The 25,361-nt window shown below is 43.1% G+C and overlaps 2 protein-coding genes across 9 annotated transcripts in view; both read left to right on the forward strand.

Moving 5' to 3' along the window:
* Positions 1–2,429: 2,429 nt before the first annotated feature.
* Positions 2,430–11,049, forward strand: anxa11a (annexin A11a). 6 transcript variants are annotated; one of them, XM_076085556.1, is made up of 16 exons: positions 2,455–2,553; positions 3,543–3,764; positions 4,058–4,408; positions 4,854–4,936; positions 5,557–5,961; positions 6,130–6,217; positions 6,444–6,538; positions 6,857–6,970; positions 7,084–7,174; positions 7,700–7,779; positions 7,870–7,926; positions 8,066–8,159; positions 8,299–8,394; positions 9,636–9,694; positions 9,790–9,912; positions 10,262–11,049. In XM_076085556.1, exons 3-16 carry the CDS (start codon positions 4,060–4,062, stop codon positions 10,319–10,321), a joined length of 1,794 nt encoding a protein of 597 aa, XP_075941671.1. In that variant the 5' UTR covers positions 2,455–2,553; positions 3,543–3,764; positions 4,058–4,059; the 3' UTR covers positions 10,322–11,049. The 6 variants fall into 6 exon arrangements, with proteins under 6 accessions (XP_075941672.1, XP_075941671.1, XP_075941673.1 ...); XM_076085558.1 differs by having other exon boundaries at positions 2,481–2,553; positions 3,540–3,764; XM_076085557.1 differs by lacking the exon at positions 3,543–3,764 and having other exon boundaries at positions 2,430–2,553.
* Positions 11,050–14,236: 3,187 nt separating this feature from the next.
* Positions 14,237–25,361, forward strand: part of dlg5a (discs, large homolog 5a (Drosophila)) — a 32,044-nt gene continuing 20,919 nt past the window's right edge. For all 3 annotated transcript variants that reach the window (XM_076085561.1, XM_076085563.1, XM_076085562.1), the window contains exons 1-4: positions 14,237–15,003; positions 23,435–23,503; positions 24,318–24,492; positions 25,211–25,354. In XM_076085561.1, the coding sequence (XP_075941676.1) occupies positions 14,694–15,003; positions 23,435–23,503; positions 24,318–24,492; positions 25,211–25,354 (698 nt within the window). In that variant the 5' untranslated portion in view covers positions 14,237–14,693. The remainder of the gene's footprint in view (positions 15,004–23,434; positions 23,504–24,317; positions 24,493–25,210; positions 25,355–25,361) is intronic.

Below are 25,361 nucleotides of genomic sequence, written 5' to 3' on the forward strand. Positions count from 1 at the left end.
CCCCCCCCAAATATATTATATATATTACTGATAGTAATATATATATATATTACTGATAGTAAGACAGTGTCACTATAAAGTATATCCATGCACTAATCCTTTATTTGCAGTGATATTTACAGCCGGCTATCTACTTCTTATGTTGTATAAATTAGACAATACTTGACCTATACAGTGTTTTTCAACAATAGTCAAATGGATAATACCCTGACATGTTGATTTAATACGACTAATTCATTGTCCATATTAGAAATATCATGGCGGTTATGCATATCCCACCAGAATAGCCCATGCTGTACATGCTGAAACATTTGCGGCACAGACGTGCAACAATCTGTGCCGCAGAACCCAACTCGGATTCTTACTATGAATTCAACCACCAATCGGACAGTCATGAAACACTCTCAGATATATAAATATAAATATAAATATACATATGTGCTGCATGCCATCTTTCACCTCATTCCGCTGCAGCTGAAAGAAGTTGTTGAGATAGTTGGAGTTCAGGGAAGAGCTCAAGTCCGCCGCTGCGGGAGTCTTGCTGAAACCGAGATCCGGATGGGAAGAGTTGGGTTCGGGTCTGAATGCGTCAAAGGCGCTGGTCTGGTGGGGGTCTTGCAAGGAGAGATAGACCCAGTTGAGAAGTTGCGCAGGCTGGTACACGGAGGCACTCGTGTCTATGGCAGACAACAAGCTCATCTTTCAATTCAAAGGTCTAAACTGGGTTTTCCACCGCTGTTTCTTGGACTGGTCGCAACTCTTTTGCCTTTTCTTGCTTTCCGTTCCCGGGCAGATGGCAAGTGCTCCTTATTTCTTGCCGAAAGGGGCCCTGTCCTCCTCACGCCGGGAGCCTCGTCCCAGTCAGATGTTACTCAAAAGTCATTGCGCTACCATGTCAGTATAGAAAGTTTTCCCCCTGCTCCCCATGGTCCGCTATCTGCCTTTATTGCAGCGGGGCAGAGAGAGACTCTTTGGATATGTAATGAGGACGGCTCTGCGTCACCGAGGACGCGGGCCAATCAGCGTCTGCTTTCTATGAATATTCATTGGTGGCCCGCTGGATGAGACGAATGGTTCTTATTGTATTGTAGCGCCTCATCCCAACAGCTCAGAGGTTTATACATGCTCTGCCACATCAGTTAATAACATTAGACAGTTTAACAGACTCTCTCTGAGCCATATGATGACATGCATTACTTTTAACATGTATCATTAATACCATGTGTTTGTCTATAGGTGTTGTGTGAGAAAGAGGGGTGGTGAAAGGTGTTTTGTGTATTCAGGGCCAGAGGGGAGTAGTTACACCTAACTGACTAATATTTAGAGTGTCCTTGCTAACTTGAGTTCATTTGGTAAAGGCCTAACATTAAGTCAAGTCATAGCTAATTCAATTCCAAATTATGTTACTAATGTTGATCCGCCGTCTAAAAAAATATTGTTTCATGTAATAAAAGAAACGCTGGATCATTGGTGAATAAGCAGCAATCAGAAAAGACTGATTCACTAGATTAGTTAATCAATCAGTCAAATCAGCACCTCAACGCCAGCCCCAGGCCTCTCTCAGGCCTCTCTGTTGACCAACCTGAAGGTGGCAGGCAGGCCTGTTGGTATGGAAGAAAACTTTAAAAAGGGCTCCCTCTTGTGGCAAATGTCCTTCACACACACACACACACACACACACACACACACACACACACACACACACAAACAGTACAGTTAGTATCATTCCAAGCACAATAATCCTGTTTAGCTTTCGTCTTTTAAAAGTAGGATCAGTGACGTGATGTAGCTAAAAATATCCCTACTTTGTTGGTGATTGTCATCACATAACAACCACATACATAAACAATAACCAGTCATACAGTACACTCACACAGCTTTACTCGAGTAAATCACACACACAGATGTATATTATTGTTATTATTATTACATTTAGTCTTAGTCTTTTAAACTTTATTCATTCCATGGTGTGTTATGATCCCTGTGCTTTGTTTTTATCTGCTATTTTCTTCTTTATAGCACTTTCTAAACTTGTAAAGAAAAATGCTAAATAAATGAAGTTCACAACTATTATTATTAGTTTGATTTACAAACCTCATTGTAGTTATATTAATGTAACTTTGATAACTATAAAATGACATAGGCTTGTAATATGTAGTAATAAAATATACTCATTAGTATATATAATTCCAATACTTTATAATATCATCAGATTGTTGAGGATTGGTAAATGTATCTGTGTCAGTAAACACAAAATTGACAAGTGGTTTAACTTAGTTATATATGTAGGTAGCAACACACCTGAGGGATAATATACCTATTGTTATTCAATAGGTGACGCCGGTGTGACACATTTTCCATCATGTCATTAACATTCATCTATAGATGATTAGTGGTGAACACATATTTGTTGTTGTCACGTGGTGAAAGGCAGATGGGTGGGTTCCTTAAATGGAAAGTATGAGTCCCACCCAGTCTGCTTAAGTACAGTCAAAAGAACTGCTGCTGGTAAAAGAACTACTTCCTGCAGGAAGAGACTGCAAGCGGACTAAAGTAAGTGCTAACTTCAAATAACTACTCAAACAGCCGAGCGACAATCACGAATCATACATCAGCTTACGTCATAAATTATATTCGGATAAATGGCAACTATTTATGGAGTCGTTTTGTGGTTTAACGTCAGTTGCTGTTCTCGACGCTGTCGTCAGCCTGCCAACGTCTAAGCGCAGCTCCCGATCACCCGTGTCTGTAGCTCCTCCATGTAAGGCTACGAGACGGTCGTCTCGGTCCGTGGCTTAATTTAAACGGCTGGAATCGCGTCGGTTTATTTACGGGTAGCCAGCTAGCTAGCTCGTTAACGACGGTTACCGGGGTCCTACTGACATTATGTAAATTGGATTGAGAAATAACGTAGCGCGTGTTAAACTGGAGATTTACAACGTTACAGGCCCAAGGCAGCGTTTTTATTCGGTCGTGCAAAGTTCAAACCGAGACATGTTGGTCGTGTTATAAGATAGCTTCGTGTCTGTTTTCCTAGCATTAACATATTTGGCGTTTTTGAAGTAATTACTAATGTCTTGTGTTTCGCCGAACTAGCAATCTTCACAATTTTTTTTTTTAAGTGAGCGAACAGACACACCCATCGTCACAAGAACATGGAACAACATGAAGGCGAAACGTTCATGCACGTTAATATTATCTAACAGTATCCGTCACTGTCTTGTCGACACGTCGTAATGACCTCACGTTGGTTTGACTTTTAATAAACCCTGAAATGACCAATGTCTTTAACTAGCCCTCCGACTCCTTCAGCAAATGGCTTAGAAAAAGATTAGTTCACAATGTATTTCACAATGTAGTATTTCACAATGGCTCCTCAGCATGGATGTAGGTCTGTGTATGTGAGACAAGCATCCGTGCTGCTGTGTAGGACATCTGTACTAAGCATGCTTCTATCTCATTGGATATCTCATTGCTTGCTCATTCAAACACAGCGACATCTTTTTTTTTTTTTTCCTCTGTGTCCATAAAATGCAAAGCAGAGAAGACTGTTCCATTAGGTCCGCTGAAGTCAGACTTCCCATGGAACAAGTAGTTACACTGGAACACCGGCTTTTCATACAGAGCTTAACCAAAAAAGAAAAGTTTCCTCACCACTCGCATAGGAATGGCTGTGATCCAACTTTCCTGTAATAAGGAGTCTGCAATTCAGTACATTGCAGCGACAGTGACACTTGCATTGCTACATTCATAAGCAAAGACTGGTGAGTATGTGGTGGCATTTAAAAAGCACTACACTGAGTCATGGGACTTTATGTCCAGTATAACAACAAGCTATATATTGTTGTAAGTCAGATCCACATTTTTGCTGTGTCATGCCTTCAATATGTAAGGCTGCCATTTACAGCGTATTGTTCTTGTTTATATTTTTGCTTCACCGACAGATAAAATACCCTTTTTGTTTAGTTTAGTTATCACAAGATGATTCTTACATTTTGATTAATTTGGTCATGTTTTGGCAGCCCTTTGATTGACCGTTCTGTTTTTATGCTTAAAGCCATGAGCTACCCTGGATACCCTCAGGCAGGTGGATACCCACAACAGCCCGGGGCCTACCCTCAGCAACCTGGTGCCTACCCACCTCAGGCTGGAGGCTATCCTCCCCAAGGTGGAGGCTACCCTCCTCAACCTGGTAGCTACCCTCCCCAGGCTGGTGGCTACCCTCCTCAGGCTGGTGGCTACCCTCCCCAAGCTGGTGGCTACCCTCCCCAAGCTGGTGGCTACCCTCCACAGGCCGGAGGCTACCCTCCTCAGGCCGGAGGTTTTCCTCCTCAGGCCGGAGGTTTTCCTCCTCAGGCTGGAGGTTTTCCTCCTCAGGCTGGAGGCTACCCACCGGCACCACCACAAGGTAAGCCATCACGCACTGTTCCACTGTCCCACTTTCTCATCGAGCACAACAAGAGCAACACACTCAAATGTTAAAGTACTTGCAGAAACTGTAAGTTGAAGTGAAAAGGTTAAAGTATTCTAGTGAGTCAGTTATGTCGTGTTTGTGGGCAACAGGGATCACGAGACTTGTAGTTAACAGAGCAGATTTTTTTTTTTTTTCCCTCAAAAAACAAACAAACATCTGCCGTTGCTAAGAGAAGGAAGTCCCGCTGTCCATCTTTCCACATAGTACTCCCATTGTCTGTCCAGCTGTCTTTCACCTACACATTAACTAGTTGGAGGGTGAGGAAAAGGGAGTTCCAGTAAGAAGGGTCATTCCCGTCTCAGTCTGATATTCTTACATGTAGTAGCAAAATGCATTCTGTGCTTTTGCTGAACAGCCTTGTCTTTGTTGTGTGCTGCAGGCAGCTGGGGAGGTGGCCCTGCCGGTGGATACCCCACCATCGGTCTGGGCAACTTATCCAACCCTGGGTACAATGCTGGCATGGTAAGTTTAGCCTTCAAAAAAAATAACCTGCACCCAGAAAAATTCTAAATATATTAAAAAAAAACAATGCAACCTCATCAGATGATTGCGTTGAATATTCCAGTTAGAATTAATTACTCAGCCATTCATGGAATATCACATCTTTTCACTTCACGGTAAGACTTCTCCAAATATCTGCATCTGCTTCTTTTTCTAGGTCTCTTGCATGAAATACACGTCACACACTATATTCTTATTCATGCTTCTCAAAGCTATCGCTCTAATGTAACTTCTTCTTAATCCCTCTTACTTTTCTGAGTCATTGTCTTGTCTATATTGTTGTCTATCGTCTGTTATATGAATTTCCATCTTAATATAGATCATGGCCACACTTTATTTGGATGATTGTGCGTCGTGTAACTGGAAGACGTTCAAAACATCAGGAAAATTGACTTTGGTTTCTCATCTGAAGTGAGATCCGGGATGAGAGATTTAGACATTTGTTAAACATTCATTAATCCCATAAATATGATCCATAAATCTACATCGAATCCAAAAAAGGTGTGACCAGCTACCTGTGCTTTGCATGAAATAATCTTCAATGTTACATATTATCGGATACCAATCTTTCCAAATCGCAGGCCAACCAGATCTCTGCAGGTGGTTTTAATCAAAACCCATCCATGTTCGCCCCAGCCTCTGGGGGGTACCCACCTGCCACTCAGCCTAGTGGGTACGGTGCCCCCTTCCCTAACCAACAGTCAAATGGCCTGTACCCACAGCCAGGAGGGATGCAGCACCCACAGCCAGGAGGGATGCAGCACCCACAGCCAGGAGGGATGCAGCACCCACAGCCAGGAGGGATGCAGCACCCCCAAGGCCCAGGGATGGGCTACCCCGGTCAGCCTGCACAGCCGATGCCTGGGTATGGAGGAGCACCAGCACCGATGCCAGGTTACCCAAAGGTCCCTTCACCAAATCCATCCATGCCAGCCTACGGAGGAGGAGGAGGAGGAGGAACCATGCCAATAGCTCCACCTGTCAACGTGAGAAAGATGAAAAATACTTTTTTCAACCCATAGGTTAAAAAAAATATATATTTAGGGCTCTCTTTTGTAATGCGATACACATACGTACACGCTTTTATAAATGTACAACGTCTGTAACAGATTTACATTTGAGTTGAAATAACACTTGCTGTTTTGTTGTCTCAGAGAGGATTCAGAGGAACAATCAAGGACTTTCCTGGAGCTGACCAGCTGAGAGACGTGGAGGTCCTGAGGAAGGCCATGAAGGGCTTTGGTGAGTGCTATGGGCAGAGATTTAGTATTTTTTTTGGGCTGACCGTTCTTAATTATCAAAGACCCTCTTTCGTCGAGGACAGCCTTAATTGTCTTTAGAGCATAACTTTTGTATTTAGAAAGACATTTGTCATTTCAAGTGTAAATGTCACTTGAATTAGACATTTAGAGATGTTTCTGTACCGATCATTTCCTTATGATGTGACATTGTGGGCTTTTCTGTGCAGGAACGGACGAGCAAGCCATCATCGACCTCCTGGGTAGTCGCTCCAATAGGCAGCGTGCGCCTTTGCTCCGAGCCTACAAGACGTCCTATGGGAAGGTAACGCTCCGTCCTCTAGCTGAGTTTGTATGTTGTTGATGGGATACATGGTGCCATTTTCCATTAGGAGAGTATTTACTTATTTTAAAAAAGCAATCATGTTTACAAAAATTCCCACGTGGCACAGTGTGCATTATACTAGCAGTGCGTAATGGTGACAAGCAGACAAACAGGTGCTCGTGGTGCCAGTAAAACGGAGAGGGGATTGGATGTCCGCAGAGCTCATTAAAGCTCTGCCTCATTGCTTCTTGTAGTAGGTTTTTCACAACAGCACTCGGTGAAGGTTTTGAGTTATGCCGAGCATGTTTCCATTCTCAGGATCTGGTTAAGGACCTGCACTCCGAACTGTCTGGAGACTTTAGACAGCTGGTCATGGCCACGTTGAAGACGCCAGCTGAGTTTGATGCCTCTGAGCTCCACAGTGCCATCAAGGTAAATGCTCAGGAACAAAGCCAAGCGATCGTGAACAGAAATAAACGGGAAGAATTTTGTGCCGCTGTTGGGCCAGAGAGGATGAGGTTTACATTGTTCTGACTTCCTAACAGGGAGCCGGAACCGATGAAGCCTGTCTTATAGAGATCTTGTCTTCTCGCTCCAACGCTGAAATCAGGGAGATAAACCGCATTTACAAACAAGGTGAGACGCCTCAGGGCGATTAATGGACTGCGCTCCCCTACTGTTGTGATCTCCTTTATCACACAGCTTCCTAAAAGTGTGTTGAAAGTGTTTTATTACATTCATGGATAAGCTCAGTCTGTCTAGATCTGGGTACCACCCTAACATTTGTATATGCACATGAAGTTTCATAACTGCAACTATAGAAAGACATTATACCATTTTTATTTTATTTATTGAACCCCCTATTTGTTCTGCTTATGTATAGTGTCCTAGTTTCTCTTGCCAGTAAATTGCGTTGTGGTCACTCTCCCTACCTTATACGCCTGAGAAGCTGCTCGTGTATATAAACATTTTAGTACCTTATCATGTGAATACAGTTGCTACAATGTCTGTTGCATGTTTAATAAATATGCATGTATATTTCATCTTCAATCCAACAATATTACTTATCAGCCTTCAAAAGTCCCTGTTGCTTGAACCTATGTCTTTGTATTGAAGCCATGTATTTATGGTCTGTTTTCGTTTTTTTTTTGCCTTTTTCAGAATACAAGAAGAAGCTGGAGGATGCCATTAGTGGGGATACTTCAGGCCACTTCCGCAGGCTCCTGATCTCTCTGGCACAGGTACAAATACGTGAAACAAATGAATTAATACTTGTCTCTTAGCAGCTAGCTTCAGATTTAATTAGGAATATGCTGTCCTGTACTTTGCAGGGTAATCGTGACGAACGAGAGACCGTCGACATCTCTCTGGCTAAACAGGATGCTCAGGTACGGTCTGCCTCGCTCTCATTAATGAGTCGTGTTTTGAGGATTTATCTGCAACTTGGTTGTTTCCTATATTGTTAATTACTCGACCTATTGATTGCAAAGACATGCCAACCCGTGCACACTGTGGTTCTCCTTATAGTCCCTGTATGCTGCTGGAGAAAACAAGCTTGGAACAGACGAGTCCAAGTTTAATGCTATTTTGTGTGCTCGGAGCAAACCCCATCTCAGAGCAGGTATTCTCTACGGAGACATGTTCACTCGCATAAACTAACATAAGGTGCAACATTTAAACTGCATTAGGCCCCAAAGGCCACTTTAGTGCCTTGTTAGCTGTGTTACTGATGGTGTGTGTGTGTGTGTGTGTGTGTGTAGTGTTTCTTCAGTACCAGCAGATGTGTGGCAGAGATATCGAGAAGAGCATCAACAGGGAGATGTCCGGAGACCTGGAGGGTGGCATGTTGGCAGTGGGTAAGAATACACACACACCCACACACACACACACACACACACACTTATTCAAGTCCAGTCTTGGATGAGTCACACGCATGTAATATGAGTGAGAATCAGCTCCACATAATTAGTTAATGACAAGTGTCCAGGCTGTCTGCAGCACATGTTTGACATTACATTCAATGCTCATTGTGTTACGTGTTGTATACAGCGATCTTAATGCACTTTTGAAGAAGAACTGGAGGAAGGGGCGCTGTTGCATAATCTCTTTTCTTCCCCTCCTTTTTTCCCCCCAACATTTCTCAGGGTTATGGTACAGTAACCTGTTTTTAGATGTGGTTTATTTGAATCCTTTCAATGGTTTTGCACACCCATTCTATACGTTTTCATTGTGAAGTGGTGGTGCAGTGCAGTGTTTTTATGTTTGCCATCTGTTTTTGTTTCTGAATTCCTATTTACTTTTTTCAAAATAGAAGTTGAAATAAAGCTGCAGTAGTCAATATGTAGCCACTAGCGGAAAATCCCAGAAACAGGCTGACAAGCGCAGCCCTGACTTCATGTCACAAAGTTGTTATGGCTAACATTTAGCTACACAGAGTGACATTATCACCCTATGGCGGTCATGTTTCCTGCCACCTGATGAACTTAAATCTAATATTAATTCTCCTTTTTAGCTCTGTTTTAGTCTGCACCAATTCCCGAGAAAAAAAATCAGTCTCCTTTTTAGATGCTCAACTTTCTACATCAGGTAGTTGTTAACGTCTTCTGTCTACTACTTGGGGACAGGTAGCGTACATCAGAGCTGGTTTAAAACAGCTGGCAGTGGGGATGTTGTGTTGATGATAATAGGTAGACTCAAACAGACGGTGCTGGACTCAAACAGGCTTAAAAGCTCAGTAGAGCTGCTCATAATCCTCTATAGGTGCGTCCTTACGAGTGACACCCCCTTCAGAGTCCGTATAGTGATTTCATGAAATGTAAAAAATATTGAATAATGCAGCTTTAAATGTGCTTTTGCCATTCTGTTATATTCTCTTTGTGTATTCATTCATAGCTTGATTTTTCATAGTTTACTTTTCAGATGGCACTAAAGTATTGCTGTCTTCGTCATCCTTACTTTGCAGTGATGCATATTAGAATGGTGTTCTTTACAGTGCACTAAATAGTAATTAAGTGATCTGGTTTGTTATTAAAAAAGAAGGAGACAAAGTATGAGTACACTGCTGGTGTTGGTAATAAGTCAGTGTTTTCTTTTCCAGTGAAGTGTATTAAGAACACATCTGCCTATTTTGCTGAGAGACTTTACAAGGCCATGAAGGTGAGAAACAGTCTTATTTAAATAGTAATATTCTATATTGAACTGAATAAGTGTCCCATAATATTTAACTGATGTCACCTTCATTGTGAATTCAGGGAGCTGGGACCAAAGACACAACCCTGATCCGGATCATGGTCTCCCGCTCTGAGGTTGACATGCTGGATATTCGCCAGGATTATGTCAAAAACTACGGCAAGTCGCTGTACACACACATCTCTGTAAGTATCATCATATATTGTGATTAGTACAAATATCCCCTGCAGGATGAATGATTTAAAAACAACAAGTACACACTTCTAAAGACGCACAGCTCTTTCATTTTAATTCACATATATTGTTTATTTTTATAGTATTTTTCCTTATTTCTATTGTATTTTTCTTCTTGATTTTTGCAGTTCTTGCTTTTATTTTTAATAAATACACATTTTGATTTATCTTTCTGTACCTTCTATGTTATGCACCAATACATCAAAGCAAGTTACTTGTATCTCAAAACCTACTCGGCAATAATTCTCATTCTGACATGAGGGTCTGAATATTTTGCTGACGCATTTGTTTTATTGACAGGGAGACACATCAGGAGACTACAAGAAACTCCTGCTGAAGTTCTGTGGGGGCAGTGACTGAGAAGGAAACCGTGACTACTACATCATAGAAATGTTCTATAAATATCTGTCCTCAGCCTTATCTATATGCACTATAAACAAACTGCAAACCTGCATGCCATGCCAATACTCTCAATGCAATGTTTACCTAGTTTCAGGAACCTAGTATATATTGCTGTTTCTTTTCTATATACAGTTCGCACAAAGAAAGTTGTATATTTTTCCACTAGTGGTGTCTTTGTTGGATATTTGGGTTTAACGTACATGACCATACAATAGATTTGAAAGAGATTACATTTTATTTGTTATATTTTTAAGACGTTTTATATCAATTTTGCCAATATTATCAGATATCTAACGATATCTGTCGCGTTTATCAGCTAATTTAGTAATGTTCAGCAATGCTGAATAAAGTACAAGACATAGAGTACACAGCAGCTAAGTGCCAAAGTTGTCTGTTAATGTTTGCAATCGTATAATCTATTCTATATTTTGTCTACCCTTCTTTTTCGTCCATCATAGTTGTGCTGAGTTTGCATCGGATGCTTTTATTCATGTTTTTACTCTTAGTTCCTGTTATTGTAGCATGTAAAGCTCAAGCATCGCATTTCATGAATTGTCAGTGATTGTATCTTCTTGAGTCTCAGAAAAGAGGTACTGGGAACTTGTGCTGGAAGTGTTTGAGGCTCATCACATGAAATGCATTGAAATTATTTGAAAAATTCCATAAATAAACAAGCCTTATTAAAATGCATGTGTCCCTCTAAATATCAAAGCAATGTCTACCATATCCCTTCACTGGGTAACAAGCAAACGAATACCGAGGTAGAATACAAACAGTTTTCATCAGATGGCGCTTTAACCAATTATAATATCCTCCAAAGCAGTCATGACCTTCTCATGTCTGCTCTGGTGCAGTCGGCGCTTGTTAATAGACTCGGTTTGCCAGTAGAGGGCAGTGAAGTCTCAGCTCAACAGCTACACATGTCAACCAGCACAGCTCCATACAAATGCTCAGCTGTGAAGAATATGGATCATTATAAGATGGAATTATTAGATCAATAACAATGGTCACAATTCTAAATTCGTACAGGCAACTTAATGATAAAGTATCTTCATTCTCCACCACTGAATATGATGGAAGTCTGGTGTACCTTAAATACACATCATTCTACTCCAATCAATACACATACATCATTTATCTTTCCTTGAGGGTGGTTGAGTGGCCAGCCTGTGTGGCTGCACATGGAGCTCTCCGTGGATTATTACGCCCGGTTGGCTTTACTTAAAATGCTGTCGGGAACACACTCGAGTGTAGAGACGTGGCTCTGCGCTCCGCTGGCTACAGTAGTATGTGTGAGTTAACTGCACTGCGATCAATAACTCTGTGAGGTGTGGAGGGAGGGGAGGGGAGGGGGGGGTAGCAGCCATAAAGCTGCCTTGGTCACATTAAACAAGTCTAGCATGCATGCAGTGCTGCCAGAGGAATCTTTGGGTAGCAGCCATACTGGAAGAGTCATGTTTGATCACATCCTGCTAAAATTGACCAGAAAAAGGATTAAGGGCTTCAGATAGATGTTAGGATTACAATAACTAGAATTTTTTATGAAGATTAGATGCGATTAGATCAGGTTTGAGTAGATAATTTAGCCATCATTATATGAGTTGTATAAGGTAATTTCAAAGTGTTTCAGCATGTCTCTGCCAAGATTTTAGTTTTGATATCATTATGATCAGAAACCTCCATCTGTTGCAGGCATGCAGCTTAAGGCCGTGCATTTCACTGTTAATTAAAAAGCATGAATTGCCTAATTTAATGTCTATTATAGCTGATCCAATCGGTTGGGAATCCTCTCACCGTGCCTCGTGGGTCGAAGGTGTTGTGGGGAAATAATGGCTTTAGATTAAAAGTTTCTTAAAAGCAGAGTTGATCCAATTTCAAATATTTCACAGACTGCATCTGTCCAGGGGTGAGCGTGCACAACTCAACCCTACACTGCAACTGAGACCCAGCAACCCTTACTCATTCATTGTGGGCCTGCCCAAATATGAAACTATTTTGGGCTATGGTTCTGTGAAACACTCTCCTACATGCGTGACGGAGCCTTAGACCCAGAGCCAAGTCTGGCAGTTTTTGGCATTTCACATGGAGATCTGAATCTCTCTCGAGCCCACGCTGTTGCTTTTAGCAAAACATCTCAATCTGTATAATAGGAAACCCAAAAGGTATGGCAACCAATCTTGGACCTATTTAATAATGTCTACAAGAAATATAAGTTAATAGCTGTAACTATTTTTATAGTTTTTATATTTATCATTATTATTTATTTTTATTGTTTTTATAGATATACCGTGTTGAGAATGATTATAGATGCAGTAAATAAAAGTGTTTCAAAAGCTCCCCGTTAGCTAGATCTCTATTCAGACAAGCGTTAAAAAAAAATCTGCAACATTTTCAGTTTTAGTCAATTTCACCAGGATAAATGATGCTGACAGTCCCCTTAATAAAACATAAAGCTGTATTATCTAGCCTGATCCGGGCTGTTTGACAAACACATCTGTTTAATAACATTCCAGTAAAGTATCAGACAGCTAGAAACAACACCCTTGTTGTCTAAATAATAAACTAATTCATACCCCCAAGATTAAAAGCACCAGGCTGTCTCCTCTATTCAAATGTGTGTCCCCAGAAATAGGATGCAGACACAAACGTCCAATCTGTGTCAGCAGTGGACCGGCTTCCCTTTGATATGAATGAATTGTAATTAATTTTTCATCTAAAAGGGACAGCACATGATTCCACAGGCTATGGAGCCAGCATGTCAGAGAGAGGGGGGGGGGGAGAGAGAGAGAGTTGTAGATGTCACAATGAGATTCAGTGCATGCATGAATAAGGTCACGCTTTGAGAGGTATGCCTGCAGACGCCTGCCTCTGTGCCAACAATCTTTATTCAGACTGGAAGCTGAATGCATCCGTCATCATCATATTCTATTCCACAAATCCTGCTCAAATACACATTTTCATTTGTCCTCCTCACATATTGCTTGTTCACATGGCTCACTGCTCTCTTCTATCTAATCCAGCACGCGGATACAGTACACTGAGATTGGTTGCAATGCAGCTCTGGTTGTGGAAACATGTAGCAGTCTGCGGCTACATCAAATATTAAGCAAGGACTGAATATAATCCTTGTATCTTTATTACTGCATTAGCATTTTTCCTAAAACAATACTTGATGTAGTCAGTGAGGGTTGATTGGATGTGTCCGTGTTAAATCAAAGGATTATGACGAAAGGATCACTATTCCTTGGTTCATCAACTACTCTTTTTTTAATGTCGTATATTCATCTCTGTGGTGATATAGTGCATCACACTGAATCTACACAAAGATAACAACAGGTAACCATGGTGGCAGAAGTATTCAGACCCTTTAGTAAAATAAGAAATACATAAATACATAAATAAGCCATTACGAGTAAAAGTCCTGCATCGAAAATGCAAAATGTATATAAAGTATAAAAATAGATGCTCCTGTGAGTGTTGTACTATTATACATTATTTTGGATAATTAATACTGATTTCCATCATGTGTATCTAATAGAGTAACTGTAAAATAGATGAAATCAAAAATATATTGGTATAAATATCTCAAATATGAGTAAATGTGTATGTTACATTCCACCACTGCAGACAACGGAAATATGTTAGCATGTTTCTAAATATAAATGGTTGCTTTACTGGATGAGGTAATAGTTTACACACCTCTACCACTATATTTCTGATAAATCTCTATTTTCATGCAAATCTTCTCCATTCTCATTTTTTTTTTCCGCCTGGGATTTTCGACGTACTACGGGTGTAACGTGCACGCCCATTGATGAAATAGGTGTGTTTTCGTGAAGGCCCCGCCCCGTTTCGCCTTATATGGTCATAGAACTGCGCGTTGATTGACAGCGGGCAGCAGCTGCTGAGTTGCTCAGACATGGCGGAGGATACAGTGTAACTGGGGGAATCATCGGCGGAGTTACGTGAGTTTTCCCCAGCAGTGGAGTCGTCAGAGGGCGCCTTAAAGGATACACAAGAGAGAGGAGAATGTGTTCGGCTCGAGCGTGCTCTGCGAGGAAGCCCAAAACGACCTGAACTGCCACACGCGAGTAAGATGGGAACATGTATCGCTGTTTAGTGCAGTCAACAGCCCTGGGCAACAAATATGGCTTCTTGTGCCTTTTTCGATATGCTATAAAAATTGATCTCCCGTGCAACCGAATGCCGTGGTGGTTCCGGAGTTAGAGTCCAACAGTCGCTCGGTACTTTCGATCGGTGCGGATATTCCATCCGCTCGGGCCGTCTGGGGGTTAGCTGGTGGAAGCTACGGAACTACCAGCGGATAGCCATGGAGCCAAAGCACAAAGAGTTGCTCGACCAGTGCCACCAGAACTTATTGGAGTCCATAACCGACGCGGACCGAGTGATCGAGCTGCTGATAGTTTCCGGCACCTTGAGCCAACTCGACAGGTTCGAGCTGGACCAGAACTGCTCGTCCAGCGCCGAGAAAGTAGACCACCTCTTGAAGATGCTGATGAACAAGGAGAGCGACCATTTCCTCGACCTGTGTGTGGCCCTGGAGAAGGCATACCCTGACCTGTACGCTGCCCTGTTCAGCGGCAGCAACAACGGCGGGGGACCCGTGGACCACTCCACCGGTAAGAAGCTCGAGCACGAGCCGCTCTCGAGCAGGCTTTCACTTTGAAGCTAAAAAAAAAAAAAGAAAGCAAAAAAAAAACAAAAAAAACGAGTGCACCAGCCTCTGCGTAGACCTAGCCGCGAGAAGGCTCACAATCTGGGTGGTCTGGTGCAAGGAGCCCGTGTGGGGACGGCTGCACAACAGCGAGGCTTGGAGCTTGATTAGTTATGAACCAAAATCTGTATGAAATGGTAATAAAGGTTCACGTGAAGGTTTGCAAAGGGGGCAAGTGACGCCGTTCCTTCCAACAACGTTCCACATTTGTAAGTGTTGAGTGGAGCACTATACGCTCTGTTGAATGTGCCCAACATGATGCACTGTATCTGTTTTTAAACTTAATATTCACTGTGGCCTGCAGGTCTATTGCACGGGCTCGTGGTTATTTCTGCCAAGGGCTATTTTGTCATTATTATTATCAGCCATGCTGCAACACACATAATTACAGAAAGGCCGGGTATGGTAAATGCATTCTGTCATATTTGTTCATTATTAATGGGAGAGAACCCCAGGATCGAGCAACACTAACTCCAATGTGTTACCAGTGGGCATGATGGGGTTATGGTACATTAGGTAACCTGTTTCCATGACAACGGTTGTACGACTGACATGTTGGTCCATATCTACCTGTGTGAGTGTGTGTGTGCAGCCTGCTCATGCATGCATACAAACCTAAAGCATGGTTTGCATCAGTCCGCCTCCCCGTTTTGGAGAGCAAACTACTATTTGTATTTAACCAGATTTCTCTTGCCTGTTATGCTCTGTGTGATGACTGAAGCCAGTGGCTTACTCCCCAAACCAGTGTCGTGCCCCGAGGGCCTGACTGCAGGATGAGCCTTGAGATCCAAAAGTAGGGAGGAGATGCAGAGTAATGCTCCACGTGTAAAAACAACCATGTCGGCTGTGTTGCAGATCCTTTTTGAAGCTTTATTTCAAAGAGACGTGTCTGTGTTGTGATCGATATAGTTCACAGCTGCCAAGTTGTAGCGTGTTTTTCTGTCTGCTACCATCAAGCAGACCTTATCGGGTAATGCTGAGTTGGTGTCTCGCTGCTCTGCTGACTGGATCTCTAACGCTCCCTTAAGCTTTATTACTTCCTTGTATTGACTGCGCTGCTGCAGAATAACACTCCGCCATATATACACTGACAGTTGTTTACCTGGGAGCAGCTGGACTTGACAATGTGGATTTGGGCTTTTCTTCACACACACACACCTTTTTTTCTTCTTTTTTTTTTTTGTAACAGACTGCAGCACCAGGCCGCTGAGTTGACCTGCCCAGTACTAGGAGAGAGTGAGTCTGGCAAGTCAGCCTGTGGTTATTCAACAGAGGATTAGGCCTCGCTCTCCTCTCTCTAGTGTCACCTCTCCCTGTGTGACACTCTTTATCGCACTACCCGCCGCGCTCGTGGCCTCTTCTGTTTTGACTGAAGTGTTGTGCTTTTCATTATCTTTAACGTAAGTCATTCGGCTGACGCGATTAACGCGTTTCAACCGCACTTGCGGGAGAAAACCGATGACAAGCCGCTCCACGGAGTACTACCTCCGGGGCAAAGAGGCTGGTAGATGCAGCTCGGAGGGATGCACTCTTCAGAGTTTGTCTGCGAACACCCGCGGGCCGTGTGAAGATGGGGGAATAGGAGTGTTGATGAGATATGAGTCTTGCTGATAGCAACCTGCTCTCAACTCATCCTCGTCTAATGCTGCCTGCCTGCTCTTGTTCTCAGATGCGCCTCCTTTGCCAGCTGAGCCTCCGAACACGCACATGTTATGAAATCATCCAAACTCCAGAGAAACATCCTCACCCCCCCTAAAGGAAAAGTGTACAGATGGTCAATTGTTGGAAGCTCAGGCTCTGTAAATTATTAGTGTTTTTGCTGGCAAATTCCAACCCATTTGCTGCGGAGAACACACAAACAAATCATTAATTATTTAGCCTGTGTTGTGCATCTATGCGAATGCGTTTTTAATTCTCCAACTCTGATCATTCTCTCAGAATACTGAGTATAACTGAAGCGATGTTGCAGAGCATGTTCCTGTGCTCTCAAACCGGATTTAATTCATTTCATAAATCCAAGCGGCTGACATCGAGCTGCTTTCACGCCTGAATCCGAGGTGTGCTCATTCCCTACATGAACAGTATTCTACCTGGAGGAATAGAGTAGTAGTAGTAGAGATGTACCTGCACCCCCCCCCCCCCCCCCCCCACTCTTTTCAGAGGCCTGTTACAGTGATTTAAAGTCACTGCGACTGGAGGCCAACGCAATTCTCCCTGACACGATGCAGCGTCCACAATCTTCTTCTTCTGCTGTCTCTTTGGTTTTATTCTCTCGTGGTCCGTCTCGGTTTTCACGTTCCCGTTGCTTTTTGTCTTTTCTCTGACTCACCGGCGTCCATCCCTTTTTTTTTTTATTTTTTTTTTTTTTATTACTTTCTCTCTCTCTTTTTCTCTCTGACTCATTATGTTTCTCTCCCCCCACTGAGTGGTTTCGTTCCTCCACACACTTAAACAGAGAGAGGGACATGCCAGAGAGACAGAGGGTGATAGAAAGAGGGAGCAAGAGAGAGGGGGACAACAGGCCTTTTGTTGAGAAGTTGAGCAGGCCCAAAGTGCCCAGTCAGCAGCTTGTTCTGTGTACAGCAGCCTAGGACATAGGCCTGTGTGTGTGTGTGTGTGTGTGTGGAGAGGGGGGGGGCTGCTCTCCTCTCTGTCAACCAGTTTCCGTCCCACTCCATAAACCACAGTGGACAGACAGAATGAATTAAGACCCTGACGTTCTTGTCATGACCGCCACTCTTAAAAAAATCTCCCATGGGCCACCTGGCCTCACTTTCTCTCTCTCTCTCTCTCTCTCTCTCTCTCTCTCGGTGTCTGTCACCCAGTGACGCACACCGTCACTCACCTCATCACCTCTCTCTCTCTCTCTCTCTCTCTGTCTCTGTCTCTGTCTCTACATCTAGTCTGACTTTGTTCCCTTTTCTCGCCGCGTTCTTCTCGGTGTGTAGAGAGGAAGCCATCGATTTCATCCACCATCAAACCGATGTCTTCTGCTTAGGCGCTCTTGAGCAGATCACACATTCTTTATGAGTTGTCGGTGCGAGTTTAATTACGCCGCAGTGTCTCTGTGCAACCTGCAGCAATGCAGGCTTCAGTTGAAATGGGCCCCTGGTTATCTTGTGATTTAAGCCAATAGTGCGCTGCTGAGGTAACGCTGGAACGATCGGTAAATTATAAAACCTCGATCAACAGTCAAATTAATTTAAGGTATTAGAAATGCAGCATATTCATCTTTGTTGCTCAATAGATTCATCTCATCAAGGCCTGAGGTTGACCTCAGTGCTTTGATTCGGTCATTGATGTTATTGTTCTCTTCTGTTGTTCTCTAACGCAGCATGCTTTTAGTGTAGGATATGTATATTTTATACTTTAGCATTAATATCTGATGGCAGGTTTTGTCTCCACTCTGAATATGCGATGCCAGGAGGCTGTGCTGTGGAACAGGACTTCATTACCATTTTACACATGTTCCTCCGCTTTCTAATTACCCCACAAGGTAGAGGAATGTTTACCAGTGCTATGAAGTCATGGAAATAAACAGCTTTTTTCTTTCCATGTCTTACCCCCCCACACCTCTAGCAGGCCTTTTTTGTAGCTGCTTTATTCTGCTGTCTTCTCTGTATATCCCTCCTCTCCTCTCGTTATGGTGCCCTAGCTTTCTCTACCACTCGTCTCTCCATCTGTTTAATTCTCCGCCTCTTTATCTGTCCTCTCTGCACCTGCAGTCATTTGTCCTCCAAATCTCTGGCCAGGAGAGGCCACCTGATGCCTGCTCAAATTGAACCGTTAATCCCCAACAAATGACAGTGATGACGACAATTGTTGCATTTGGTACCTCCGCGTTTTCTTTTTTTAATATTCTGGATGAGTGCTTCCTGTCTGCTAGGTGGATTTGAAGCATCTGTGTGATTCACTTGTCAGAAATACGATTATGTCCATAATATTCTCTTCTCTTGGTGACCTTTTTAAAGAAAACATTATAGTGCAGTTTAATCACTGAATTATCTCAACACACTGAAAATGCTGTCTGAAGCAAGATGGCCTCCTCTGTGATTAAACATGAAAGGAATGTCACAAAGATTGCCCAAATTCCAGCAGTGGGTTTATTCCACACAGACGGGCATTTTGGCTCGTATTAGTACTAGCTACAGTTGGTAGCAGAGCTTTTGGAGGACATGTTGCAGACATCTTTCACCTTTTCTTTTGCTTTTGACCCAACCCGTGGCACAGGCCAGCTGTTCAAAACCAAATGATGTCTCGTTTCTGCTGAGGCAGGGCTCTTTGCAGAGAGAAAACCCATTACGGCGTGCTGATAATAGGCCGGGCTGGATTGCACTCGAGGGGGCTTTTTTTTTTTTTTTGGGGGGACTTTGGTGCTGCTCAGCAGTTCTGACAGATCTGCTGGGTTGAAGGCTACGGACCTTTTTCTCCACATCTCCTTGTTTTCCATGCACCTCACGTCCCAGAGTGTTCACGCATCCCAAACGACTACAAGGCTGCGTCTGCATCTTGCATTTCAATCTACATTACAACAGATTTTATTTTGAGACATGCAGACTTGGACCTATGAGTAAAACAAAAAAAGGTGGGTGGGTTTGACCAAAAGACACGGAGCTGTGAGTCAGGCGATGTGCGTGCGGCGGAGTAATCCTGCCTCATGGAGTCATCCTGTTGGATGTCCTCGTGTTTATGCGTAGTGTAGACTCCTTAAATGAGATGATAAATCCTTTACCCCTTCACTGGCGCATTGCCCGGAGTCTTGGCCCATGGTGTCATTGCCTGCCCCAGAAGAGACTCACTACATGGCTTCCTGGACGGCCCAGATTATAGGGAGGAAATTAAAGTTGCGTTTATTTGAAGATGCATTAAGTTTATTTCAGAGTTTCTTTTCAGAAGATATTCTATATCTCTCCCCAAATTCCAGATGCTTTCTGCCGTCTGGATTAATGCTGACACATCAGCCTCACTTAAGCGCACTGTAAAAGTGACGAGTGGTTTTCAGCCATATCATTGGTGTTGCTGTTATTTGTGCTTCTGTAATTTAATGGCAGTGAAGCTGAGGACCCAGAAGGAGAAAGACCACAAAGGCTATTTAGGCTCTGCTCACCTCCTTGTTTTCTCTTTCTTCCTTTTTTTTTTAATCACTGCTTCTCACCGACAGAGAGGAGAGCTGACGGTGGCTAATAAACAATAGCACACGATTATGATTTTTTTGGAATGCTAACACTGTTCTTTTACCAAGTGGTCCTGGAAATGGTGTCTTTAATGTTCTTTGGAACCGAACAGATGCCTTTGGATCCATAGTGTTGAGGCTTGTCCACACGTTACGATGAAGCGGCAGCGTAGTCCCATCGCGATGATGACGATACAAGTTTTATGTTTTTTTTTTCGGGAGACGGCTCTCATTGTCCGATAAGAGAATGTTCTGGAGCTGATAAATATTTTTCGTCTCAACCCGCCCAGACTTTGCATCTCTCTTTTGATACGGCTCTCCTCCTCCAACAGCCTTCCCAACTCTCATTTCTTCTTTTCTGCCACGCTGCAGAATTTACTATTCCTCCCATCCAGCCTCACCATGGCAACGTGTGTCATCTTGCTTTATGTGCTGGAGAACATAATCTGGTTGTCTGAAGCAACTGTTGGTTGCTGAGCACATCGCATGATGGGGGGGACAGGGGGGCTGGAACCCCTTAGGTAGGGCGAGTACTCCCCTGACCTATTTAAATCACAGCGACGGGCCTTTGTTACTGTGACCTCAGGTCCTCCACTGGAATATGTTTCACCTTTTTAAGAGTGCATCTAGAGTCAGTATGCTCACTCCCCATTATTACATTCATGTCTAATTGCTCCTCATGAAATCGGTCCTGATGTGTTTAGACTTTCACGTGAGAGTTGGGTATGATTTCTCAGGAGTGATCTGTCCCTAATGGATGCCTGCTTTATTGACGCAGCGAACCTGTTTACAAATGATCTGCCTCACCGATTGTGGCCGGTGCTAATTGCTATCGATGATTAAAAGCCTGTTGAAAAAGGCAAATGCCGCTGGCCCATCGACCGACAGATAGCTGGCTTGTATCTTACATGCAAATCCATACGGCATTTTTGTTAATCAAGCCCGTGACACTGATCCAAATGTGGGAATTTTGGTGCACATATTTAACCTCTCAGCCAAATCAGATGGTGAGATAGCGAGGATTGACCAAGAATGGACCCGTTCATGGGAGTTATCGCTCTCTTGATTGGCGATTGTCCTCTGTGGTAGAGATTACTCCGATTTTAATTTATCTGAGTGTTTTGGTTTCCAAATCACAAATTACAGCATTCAAGAAGCTACATTTTACAGCTTTTTCTGGCACAGGAGCTTTGCTGAAAAAAAAAAAAAAAAAAGACTTAATCCTCCAGCTGAGATGGCATAATACCTCTCAGCGGCTCACTTCTTTAACTAAGAGACGTCGCCAGTCAGATACTGCGTTCAAAGAGTGCTTTTTGCCGTGGAAATGAGCGTGAACCTTAGCTGCGTTGATTGTAGAGGACTAATGCTGTGAGTGGTTCCCATCACGTCTGATGGAACAATATGAAATCAAAGCTCCGAGCCCTTCGCAGAGTAAAAGTGTTGAGCATCAGGGAATGTCAGAACAGATTAAAAAGCCTTTTTGCTCCTCTTTCAGTTTTTTTTCCTCTCCACGGTATCTCCCTCAGTCCCTCAAACACCCTCCCTCCTTATCTCTTTTGCGACTTAGTTGGGCTATCTCCTTTTCATCTGTCCTCTTCTGCTCCATGCCTTCCCCTGGTTTCCCCTCTCAGCCCCCCCTCTCCTCCTCCTCTGTCTGCCGGGCCTAAGATGGAGTGGCTCGGTCGCACAGAGCTCATGGTTAATTAGGCTTGGCCTTGTCACACATTGAGGGGCTGGAGCCAGAGTTGTAGCTAAACCCAGTGGGGAGGCAAGGACAGCGATGGAGATCTGGAACAGTTGGCGTCAATCTATTGCCTGCTGCTGACAAAGCCGGCCTCCATTCCCCTGCTCTCCTAAACCCTGTACACAGGACGACTTTGTCCCTGTGTGTGGTGAGCAGTTTATCACTTCAGATTAGCATTATCTGTGCCTCGCTGTGCTGCTTTTGGGCAAGATCGATTAATCAGTGGCAGATTGAAAGAATAGAAAGAAAATGGATCAGTACCCATTTTGATAATTGATTTTTTTTTTAAATTTTTTTTTTTGTTATTTGAAGTCAAAATGCAAAACATGTATCTGGTTCTAGCTTCTCCAATGTGAAGATTTGCTGTTTTATTTCTGTAAATTAAATACTTGGGTTTTGGACAAAACAAGACATTTTTTAAACTTAAACTTTCATCAAGAAATTAATCCGCACAAGAATCGATGATGGAAACAATTAAGTCCTAAAAGTATGAATGTGTATTTATTTTTATTTTATTTTTAAATTGGTGTGCACTACGTACTAAAACCAGTTATTGGTTTTACTCACTGAAAGGGACTCTGGCATGTATCAGCTACTAATTTGTGTCTTTTCCCCATTTTTCTTTTCAATTTCTACGACTGGAAGCGTGTTCTAAAGTGTTCTGGTTTCAAGAGGACCTCATTCACTGAAGATTGTTGTGTTCAGTGTCTTATTTCAGCAGCCACAGTAACGCACCACATTTAGATGTGTGGGAGTATAAAACCCATCTACTCCTCTTGAAAAATATGGATCAAATTAGAGCTCTACAATAGATGACGCCTTTTTGCAATAAGCACAAGTCGAATATGTGTCTTTAGAAAACAATTCTATCCGGGCTGTCAATGTTTGTGTTACGCTTTTGCAGCAGGAACTCTTTAGTATAATGGGGATCTGCATAGCCTCTCCTATGGATTGTGGTAGCCTGTGTGAAATATCCCCCAGCTTAACAGTGTGTACAGCTATTCAGATAGAGAACCATGTTCTCCATCCCCCCCCCCCCCCCTCTCTCTCTATGTGCTTGACATAAAAAGAGAAAATCCCATTTCAGCCGTGACATTCTGCCTGTGTTGCAGAAACATACAGGGACTATACATCAAAGCAAGGCAGAGTGCACAGTGAGGGAGAGGAGGTTTAATGACGACGGTGGTCTGGAGTGATAATATAGAGCCGCTAAGAAGGAGTGTTGGAAGTTATTAATCCAAGTAAAAACCCTGCACCCAATCTACCCCACAGCTGTGCAGGGAATATGAAGCTGACTGTGTAATATTCATCCATTTCCACATTGTACAGGCAATCAATTCAGGCTGGTGTGTAATTGGTTAATCAATCTATCAGTGCTTTGTAGTTAAATGTATCTCTTGGCCTTTTGTCTCTTGCCAGGTTCCACATACAGTGTTCTCTCCACTATGCCCTCTGATTCAGAAAGCAGCAGCTCCCTCAGTAGTGTTGGTATGTATAACAACCTAAGATGCCTCATATACTGTGTGTGTGTGTGTCATGCCAGGCCGGACAGGTTCTATACTATCTCCAAACACTCCATAACAAAAAGTCAGCATGGCAGCATTTTGTGAAAAGCTGTTTACGCCAATGATTAGATTAGGAAGTATATTCTTCCTCTAAACCCCACAATGGGCCAAAACACTCTCCCAATGTTTTCATCTTCCCTTAAGGGAAAGCATGCTTTCCTTTCTCTAGCGTTGACAAAGGTCCAAATGACTCAGCTGTGTTACATAAACCTCCAAAAGGGCCAAATGTTGAGCCAAAGATTGACATAATCCTCAGATTTCCTGCCGTGGGTGTTCCTTTCAATGAAGAAAACAACCCTGAAAACGATTCTTTAATGAGGTATAATGTTTAGTCAGAGTCTGTCTATTTGACAAAGTGTCAAGGACCCACAGTGAAAGAGAAAGTCCTGGTTATTTTAATGTTATGCTGTTAAAATCATTCAGGTGTTTTGTTTTTTCCAGGTAGAATTGAACAGAGCTTGCTATAGATACATAAGGCCAGGGTAAAGAGAAGTAAGTCTCCTTCTAAACAGCTGCTGTAAATGGAGTTATTATTCCTTTACAAAGACTTAGATGCCTCGGCAGTCCAAACACGAGTGCTGACATTGAATCAAAGAATTCATGGATCCCTTTGTTTAAACCACACAGTAAGTACCAGAGATACAGTACATCACCTTCCCTTATCTATGATGACGTGCATTGCCAGGGAAGCGTTTCCGGTGTGTCCTAGCCTCTGATAAATGTGCTCGCTGTCGCAGGTTCGCCCGTTAACGGCGAAGCATCCTCCCCACCGCCAGCCATCAACGACAACCGGTCATCCGGTGACAACCTGGACACCATCTTGTTCCAGCTCCGCCAGGTGACCAGGGAGAGGGATGAGCTCCGGAAGCGTCTCGCGTTGGCATCGCCCGGGACCACCTTCGACGACTGCAGGTGCAAATCCTGGCCTGCCTGCCAAGTTGTTATTACTGTTTTTTTTTTTAATCCTTCTGGTAACACTTTTATTTGGCTGATGTCTATGAATCTGTCGACTGTGATCATGGGTGCTTTTTTGCCTAAATTAATTAAATACATAAGATCCACCTATTGACTCTTACCTTAGGTTCATTGCTGTCATAGGAGCAAAGTTTATGACTGATAAAGTTTCAGGTTTCCGGTGTGTATGATTTTAGGGGGGGATTAGCAGAAATGGCACTAAATATTCATTGTTATGTTCCATATCCACATAGGGAGCGGGGTCCTCTTCACTGAGTCCACTAACCCAAATACTGGCTTTAGATTGGGGCTTTTGCGTTTTTTTGTGGTACCTGAAGGCCACCGTAGCTTTTTGACACGCTTGGAAAGGGAGGGCTGAGCGGAGGGGTAATCAGTTGTCTGCACCCTCACTGCTCGATGCCAATGAAGCCTACATCTACTAATTGATGTTGACTCTAAATTGCAGTGAGATGACACTGGCTGCTTTGCTTAAATCAGTGCATACCTTTTAAAAATGTTGTTTACAGTTAGTCAGAAATTTCATTCCTATCTTATTCTCAAACGAGTGGAAGGTCGACGCTGTCTTTTCAATACTCCTATCTGAACTGTGTTCAGCCACATTATAGCACAAGGCTGCTGGATAGAGTGCTGATTCCTTGCTGCTTTTCTCCTTAAGGCCAAATTCCAAAGCCAGTCATGACTATGAGCGTCTGAAGAGTCAGTGCATGAGGGCCATGGCAGATCTGCAGTCTCTCCAGAACCAGCACACCAAAACACTGAAGAGGTGCGAGGAGGCTGTGAAAGAAGCTGACTTCTACCAGTAAGTG

The sequence above is a fragment of the Anarhichas minor genome, unplaced genomic scaffold (assembly GCF_050575085.1).
Source record: "Anarhichas minor isolate MPS153535 unplaced genomic scaffold, ASM5057508v1 ptg000174l, whole genome shotgun sequence".
NCBI classification, from domain to species: Eukaryota; Metazoa; Chordata; class Actinopteri; order Perciformes; family Anarhichadidae; genus Anarhichas; species Anarhichas minor.

Excerpts from the sequence above, each read along its gene's own strand:
- anxa11a (XM_076085555.1), top strand. The coding sequence starts at position 4,048 with ATGCTTAAAGCCATGAGCTACCCTGGATACCCTCAGGCAGGTGGATAC. Across the intron at positions 7,927-8,065 it reads TGGCTAAACAGGATGCTCAG|TCCCTGTATGCTGCTGGAGA; the intron begins GTACGGTCTGCC and ends TTCTCCTTATAG. Across the intron at positions 9,913-10,261 it reads CGCTGTACACACACATCTCT|GGAGACACATCAGGAGACTA; the intron begins GTAAGTATCATC and ends TTTTATTGACAG.